The 8,376-nt window shown below is 38.9% G+C and overlaps 1 protein-coding gene across 3 annotated transcripts in view; it reads right to left on the reverse strand.

The window, feature by feature from the left end:
• Positions 1-7,969, reverse strand: part of SELENOT (selenoprotein T) — a 35,795-nt gene extending 27,826 nt beyond the window's left edge. For all 3 annotated transcript variants that reach the window (XR_007457540.1, XM_049629731.1, XM_049629730.1), the window contains exon 1: positions 7,730-7,969. Coding sequence is in view for 2 of the 3 variants with exons in the window: in XM_049629731.1 (XP_049485688.1) it covers positions 7,730-7,866 (137 nt within the window). In the remaining variant the exon portion in view is untranslated. The remainder of the gene's footprint in view (positions 1-7,729) is intronic.
• Between the last annotated feature and the right edge of the window lie 407 nt (positions 7,970-8,376).

Genomic DNA, 8,376 nt, shown 5'->3' on the forward strand with positions numbered 1-8,376 from the left:
TATATATATATATATATATATATAAATAAATAAAATGGGTAGAAAACTGAATAAGTGATAGAAGATAAATAATCAACAAAAATTACAGAAGATCTGAATATTATCATTAACAGATTTCACAGCTACATCAGGTTTCATTTTCAATAGTAAAAAAATCCCTTGATAGCCCAAAGAACATTTGCAACCAATGACCATGTTAGGTCACAAAGAATGCCTAGGAAGTAGAAATAGCAAATGTCATATTCTCTGATTAAAGTGCAATAAACTAGGGGCACCTGAGTAGTTCAGTCGGGTCAACATCCAACTTCGGCTCAGGTCATGATCTCACAGTTCGTGGGTTTGAGCCTCGCATCCAGCTCTGCTGACAGCTCAGAGCCTGGAGCTGTTTAGGATTCTGTGTCTCCCTCTCTCTCTGCCCCTCCCCTGCTCACACTGTGTCTTTCTCTCTCTCTCTCAAAAATAAATAAACATTAAAAAAAATTAAAGTGCAATAAGCTAGAAATTTTAAAAAACCCAATCTACTTGGGGCACCTGGGTGGCTCAGTCGGTTAAGTGTCTGACTTTGGCTCAGGTCATGATCTCACGGTCTGTGAGTTCAAGCCCCGCATCGGGCTCTGTGCTGACAGCTCAGAGCCTGGAGCCTGTTTCAGATTCTGTGTCTCCCTGTCTCTCTGACCCTCCCCCATTCATGCTCTGTCTCTCTCTGTCTCAAAAGTAAATAAACGTTAAAAAAAAAATTAAAAAAAAAAAAAACTCAATCTACTTGCTGGAATGGGGGGATTGCGGGGTGGCTTAAATGGGTGACAGGCATTAAGGAGGGCACTTTTCAGGAGGAGCACTGGGTGTCATCCGTAAGAGATGAATCACTGGGTTCTACTCCTAAAGCCAAAACTACACTGTATGTTAACTAAATTGAATAAAAAAAAAAAAAAAAATCCAACCTACTACTTCAAGCTCTTCTAGCAGGAATATTAGCTAGTTTAACTATGTCAAAATTTAAATGTGATACCCTTTAACATAATCATAATACTTTATTTCTGTGGATTTAGTTTATAGAAATTACTGGACCAGTACACAATACATTCAAGGATATTCATCTTAGCAAAGTAATTTTGTGAAAAACTGGGATCAACCTACGTGTTAACCAATAAGGCACTAGTTAGATAATTTAAAGAACACTCATCTTATGTAATACTGTGCCTGCTGATGCATCTCCCTATTTACTGACAGTAAATGATAAGTGATGAAGGAGAAGGCAAATTAAGAAAAAAAAAAAAAAAGCCTATGACTATGAACTCATTTTTTGTAGAATTACATAATATAGTATTGTGTGCAGAGTCGTCTTGAGTCTCTTCAAATATTAATAGAGAGCTACAAGTATTTTTTGCTTTCTTATATGTACTTCTGAGGGGAGAGCAAATTATGTGATCCCAAAATATGCCACTTTGGCATGTGGCTTATTTTGAGCTGAAGGTAATCTAGACCAGGCAGACTCAAAACAAAACAAAACAAAACAAAACACAGACAAAAAAACCCCCCAACTTTACTGCTCCCTTAACTACCTGAAAGAATTTAGATAAGGTGCCTGAACCAGATAGAAAGCTGTTATCAGAGGTAACTTTTTATCTGTGGCAAGGCAAACATCTAATTACCAAACATCTGCTCTTCTTATTGTCCTGTGTCTCTCCCCGCCTTTGAAGCCCCAGGCTTAGCTGAGGATACTGTATAAGCCTCAATTGCCCCACTTGTTCTTGCATCTCATATTTTTTATGGGGCTCTCATAAGCATGTAATTAAATGTTTTTCTCCTGTTCATCTTTTAAGTCATTTTGATGAAGAGACCAGCCAAAAGAACCTAGAAGGGTAGAGGAAGAATTCTTCCTTCCCTACACTTCTTATTATTTTTACAAGAAACATGTATTATGTTTATAGCCAGAAAGTTAATTTCATTTTGTAAAAGATCAAAGTCTTAAAGTTTTCAAAGATTTACTTACCAAAGTTCTCATCACAATAAAAGACGATGAAAATAATATATTACAATAATAAAACTTGATAAATGGTAGCATTTACACTGTACTAAGACTTTTTAATTGATTATCTGCCTCCTTTATTTCCTGCCCCTCTCCCCGCTTTGTGCTGACTCAGGCTCCATTTACATACGATCTTCCTTACTTCTATAAAGCTCTTTCTCTACATCTCCTGGTGATTTCCCCATACCCCTCTAGATTTCATATCCTCCTCTCAAAGCCTTCCAACTCTCCTTGAATAGATAATCTTTCTTTCCACTAGGTTTTTAAAGCCCTCTATTATGACCTCTTTTAGAACACTGAACAGAAAGCTCTACTGTAATACTGTTTAACATGTCTGTCTCTCCCACCAGACTATAGGTTTTCAAACATTATTGTAAAAAACTAATTCTTATCTCCCTAAATACTGGACAAAAGGGGAAAATGGTGGCATGAAAAAAAGGGGCATAAAAAACAAGGAGCTGATTATGAGCAGTTCTTGCAAAACCCACATGGCAAGATTTCTTCCTCACCAATCCCAGGCTGCACCCCCATCAAGGTAAGTCATGTGAAAACAGGATTTGATTTCCCTTTTTGGAAAGCAGAAAAGGGGACAATCAGATGAACCAGGAAGTTCCACCTACACTCTTCAGTGACAAAGGCAGAAATGAAACACATATGTATGCTTTCATTTTTTGCCATGAAGCTTCCTAACATATAAAACAGAGTAACAGAATTTTAAACTTTACTTGGAATGCAACCAATAACCTCATGTTAGAGATGAAAAAATTGAGAGCTAAAGAGATTCAGTAATTTCCAGAAAGTCATTCAGAAGATAAGAGGCAGATCAACTTAGAACCTGGGCCTCCAAAGCATTAGTCCAATAAATGCAGTTTCCCAGTAACTATACTATTCAAAATTTATAAGGTTATCTTGGTGTTTCCAAATGACACATTCAATTTGATTTCCACCACTTACCTTAACGGCAAATGGTAAAGAAACAATGTTTCAATTTTCTGTAAGAGGAGATAAAACCTTTAAAACCACTCATATTTTACCTACTTCTAAAAGCTTTGGACTGAAGTACTTTGTTCATTATTATTATTATCTTAAACAGGCTCCACATCCAATGTGGAGTTTGAACTCACCACCCTGAGATCAAGAGTCACATGCTCTACTGACTGAGCCAGCCAAGTGCCCCTTTCTTTGCTCATTATTAAGTAGAGACAACTATTATGTGTACATTATTCATTTAGATACTGCAGTTGTTTGTTGTTTAAATAGTAAAACAAAAACAAAATGGTGACTAAATTCTACATAATTATGGAAAACTTTAAAAATCTATTATAGTGGTAGGTGTGGCAGCCAGCATTTCATTTTTCTCTAATCACACTCCATTAGTTCTCTACTATCTGGATCAACTTACTCATTTATTTCATTGATTCCAAGAAGTACACTTCTCCTATTTAGCATCTTTTTAAAAATCAGGATTTATCTTATAATCATTACTGTGTCCCAGTTTAAATGGCAGTATTTTTTTTTCCTTCTGAGTGGTATATAAAATAATGTGTAACTTATAATCCATCACATCTTAGGTTTGGTGAAATACAGTAACTGGTATTTAAGTTTTTAGTTTCAGTTACTATGGCTATTTTGGGGAGATGAAATTTCTTTGTAGGATATTCCCATTATTGTATTTTAAAAATTCAGGGTTCCTCCCTTTCCTTCTCTCTCTCTCTCCCTCTCTCTCTCACACACACACACACCCATAAAATTGGTCTCCTTTAACGTTCTAGTGAATGGCACAGTACCACGCCAGAACTCAGGAGCCATCTTTGACACCTCTCACTCCATGCATCCTCTCCTTCCCCCCAAATATGTAACTTATCATGAAAAATTGCATCTCGTAAAGATCTTAACCTGTCCCTTTACATTCTATTTCTACCACCACCATTGTATCCCAAGCTCCATCATCTCTCACCTGGGCAACTCCCAACAGTCCCCTTAAATGGTTTCCCCATACTTATTCTTTGTCCCCTATAATGTCTTTTCCACAATGATCCTGAGCTTTTCTTAACATGGCCTGCCAGACCTTCCTGGGTTTGTGCCACCTTCTTTTTGGTCTTTGAGGTCAGCAGCCTTGGCTTCAAGCAATTATGTTCTCTTTACTACAAAGCCAGTGAACCTGTTATTCCCATTGCTTGAAAGCTCTCTGGCAATAAATCTTACCCTTTAGATCTCAGTTCAAAGTAGGTTTCCTCATGAAAACCTTCCCTGATCCTCTGACTAGTTCTCTCACACAACTATTCCTTTATAGCAGTTAGCACAACTAGAATTTTATGTGTTGTCCGTGGATTAATGACTGCCTTCCATTCTTGCCTAAGATGTCTATGAGAAAACCGAATTCCCAGCAACAAAGTGCCTGCACAGAGGAGGTGCTCAAATATTTGTTGAATATGCAAATATTAGGTCCACAGTAACTCACGATCTGTAGGACTCACAATTTCTCCGATTTCTTCAATTCAGCCTTTTACTAATCTTAGTAAGTATCAACATCCAAATCAGTCTTAGGGCTTTATTTTCTTGCCTCCATACCATGAAAGCAAAGGATGAGTTGGTATAAATTTAAATACAAATCTGTTCTTGTAGTAGTTGTTTCATTTACCTCTAAAAAATACTTTGTGTTGGTTGTCCTAAAATTATAGCAGTGGATTCTTAAATTAACCAAAATTAGAAAATTCTGCTGCACTCTGCTTACATTTTGAAATCTCAGCTTTATTTAATCTACTATTCTTAGCGAATCAGTTGTCAAATACTCAGATAAGTATTAACTGTAAAGAGTTGTAGCCAGTAAGCTCTTTAAATTACAAGTGATTAAATGCTGTAGGTCTGACTACATGTTAAATCTCAAATATGAAAAAAATAAAGCATGCATATAAAAACATCATGCCAAACGGTACCTGTCAGAATACATTCACATACAGAATGCATTTATTCATAAAAGTCACAAGAAAGGAAAATGTTACAAGGGAACTTTATTTTAAGCTCTGATTAGAGAACTTTCTTTTTTTACGTTCAATGTTTAAACATTCAAATAAGCAAGATAAGTTTTCTCCCAAAATAAGAAATCAGTTGTCATCAAACTTATCTAATTCTGTCACTCTGTCAATTAACATAAACTGAAGACTTAGGTATATAAAGTAATACTGCACATTTCTGGAAGTTTCATGAGGGATCACATCTATATTGTTCACCATGGTTATCTTTAGCCCTGGTACAAACAAGTCTTGAATGAATATTTATTGAAAAAATACATGAATGTAGAATAGTAAACTTTGTTTTAAGCTATTCCGCACACTGATCCCTCTCCCTTTGATTTCACTTATGTGTTGTGCTGTTTTGTTCTTTAGCAATTATAAAAGTGGTACAATTAACGGATGATATACTGAGCTACAGTTAAAGAGGGAGTACTCATAATAAATATAAAGGAGGACAAAAGCAATTGAAAGTAAGGTAAAAATAGTTCTCTCCTTTGTTAATAGTGGTAATTAGTGAAAAATTGCCTTTTACAGCACTTAAATTTCAAGGAGAATTCAAAGAATTTTCACAGATTTAGCCTCAATCGTTTTAGCTTCCTCTCCTCTCCCAAAACTGCAAATGAATGTCCAAGAGATTCTGCCAAAACAAGAAACCCAATATTCAATTTACTATACACAGATTAACCTCTTGGGGAAAAAGTAACAAACAACAAGCTAATTTACCTGTATATGGAGAGCATACTAATAAAATTGTTTCCCATGTATGATTAAAACCAAACAAAACTGATTTCCATACATAACATGCTCTGGGTTACTGAAAAAGAAAACTCTTAATTAGACTTTTGGGACAAGTTTGTACTTTAAAAGAAAGAAAAAGAATGAAAAAAATTATGCATCACAAATTCAAATGAAGTACCTAAAATTTTTAAAAAGTTTAGAGGAAGAACTGGATGCCCTTCCCAGAACATTTTGAAAACTTTGCTATGAACATCCTCAGTGGAAGGTGCACTTGTTAAATTATTGTGACAAGTATCCCAACAGAAGCAATTGTAAAAGAAGAGTATTTTGGAAAAGTACAAGTGAAACCAAGAGATGCAAAAGTAGGAAAGAAAAAAATTACATAACTTGGAAACTGCACTCTTTTTTAAACTACTTACATCCAAAGTTTCACACTTAATCCTTAACAATAATTACAAATAGTAAAAATGACTGCCACTCTCTAATTTTTAAAAATTATGGAAAAAGTTGGAATGGTCAAGTCCTAACTTCCATTTACAGTTTTTACAGTACGTTACAGAAAATGATATATGCTGGCCACACAGTAAACAGTTCAAGGAGTTTGTTGTTGTTTTTAATCAAGAAACTGCTAGGTTTTTATAGTTTTCACTCCAAAATAAAGTCTCAACATCTCACTTTCGGACTCTATGGGTCACTTAAACTGAATTTAAAAATTTTAAGTATTTGCGTACTCTTTAAAGATTCAGCAAAAAAAAAAAACAAAAAACAAAAAAAAAAACGGCTGGGTAAGCAGAAAATCTAACCTTTAATACACTTATATTAATAAAGTTTTAAAAAGCCAATTTCAACTGCATTATGGCCAACACCAACACTCCAAAGTACCACGACTCTGAAAATTTACTTACCTAACCATCCTATCCTGAAGAAAATACAATCTTTTGTGATACAGGATTCTAATTTCTACAATTTTACTATTTTAGTTTAGCTTTTCAGTCTCCCCCAACCCAGTTACCTTATTACATGCATTATTGCTCAAGTTCTAACTTAACTAGGTAACAACAAAATCACAGAAAGAACAACGTCGACAAATGCCAGGTTTTTTTTTTCTGGTTCAGGGTTTTGTTTTTGCTTTTGTTTGTTTTTTTTGTTTTGTTTTGTTCTTCTATTTATCTGAATGCATAAGATAGAAAGGTAGAAAGACATGCCAGGTCAGGCAACTCCAGGGAGGGGGGTGTAGAGGAATGGGGGAGAAAGATAAGAGTTGTTTGGGAGTGACCGTTGTCAGAAGAGCAACGTGCTCCTTTTCAAAGACCTTTTGGAAATTGCAAACTGAGAATCAGCCTCCCAGGACCTCTCCTCGCCCTCCAGCTGTCAGAATCCCCACTCCCTCACTCAACAGTCGACCGGGGAAGGTCCAGCAGAAAAGGCGTCTATCCCTCGTGGGTCTCCTCCAACGACCCGAATTAACCTTCGCCCAGCGGCGCAGCGACGGCGCCCGGCAGAACCCCGAGAAAGGGGAGAGGAAAAGGGAACCGGGTGGCAAACGCTGGAGCTCCTCCACCGACGCTGCGCCAACTCGTGCCCACCTCCGCAAGCAGCCAGGGTGGCCATGGCGTGACGCCGCCAACCGGTCCTCCGTGCCGACAACTGTCCCCACCTCTTCGCCTTTCAGTATTTAACCTTCCCTTGCCCTCCTTCCCCACTCCCACCATTCTAGGAGGCAAAAAAGAACTGAGCGAAGTGAGCGGTTATACTTGGAGAAAAGAAGGGCAGCCTGACAGTCCCAGGAAGGCCCTCTGAGAAGGCAAGCTGCGGAAGGCTGCTGGCGCCGTTCTTCCGGGCCAAGGGGGAGGTTCAGCCCGCTAGGCCGCAGAGCCCGGGTCTCGCCTGGCGACAGAGGCCGAGCAGAGGCGCGGCGGCACTGCCGGGGCCCGGCGCACATACTCACCAAATCTGGAACTTGAGCAGCGGCCCCGTGGCGTACTGCATCTTTAATCTTTTGCTAGGCACGCCGCCCAGGTTGGCCGAGGCATCGCTCCGGATCACCGCCGACGCCGCCACCAGGAGAACTAGCAGAAACCTCATCTTAATCGAGCCAGCCACTTCGGCCGCCCTCAAACTGAGACTGCAGCCAGCCCAAGGCCGAGCGGGAGCCGCGAGCAGCTCCCCACCGCGCAGGCGCGATCCGCCAAGGTCGGGGAGGGAAGCAGAAATGCGCCTGCGCAGTGCGGCGCCAACTCACGCTCTGGGAGGCATCGCTGACCTGTTTCACTGTCATGACCCACCATCTTGGATGTGTGCTGAGACTCGGGATGGAGTTCGATGAGTAGGGAGGGAACGAAGTAGCTGATGGGATGATGTCAAAGGCGCCTGTTAATCATAGCTCCCTGCACGTGTGGGTTCTACATACAATTTCACTTAATTCAGACATTAATCTGCCTGAGACTCTTAGGAGCACCTATTTAGCAGCCTCAATTCTGGTGTGGAGGATAAAAGAGAAAGCCCGAGCTTTCTGAACAGTTAATGCTTCAGCCTTGGGGTGCCATGCCATGGCTTTTTCTTTGATCTTACAATATTGCACACTCCTAAAAAAAT

This window comes from Panthera uncia, chromosome C2 (assembly GCF_023721935.1).
Source record: "Panthera uncia isolate 11264 chromosome C2, Puncia_PCG_1.0, whole genome shotgun sequence".
In the NCBI taxonomy this organism is placed as follows: Eukaryota; Metazoa; Chordata; class Mammalia; order Carnivora; family Felidae; genus Panthera; species Panthera uncia.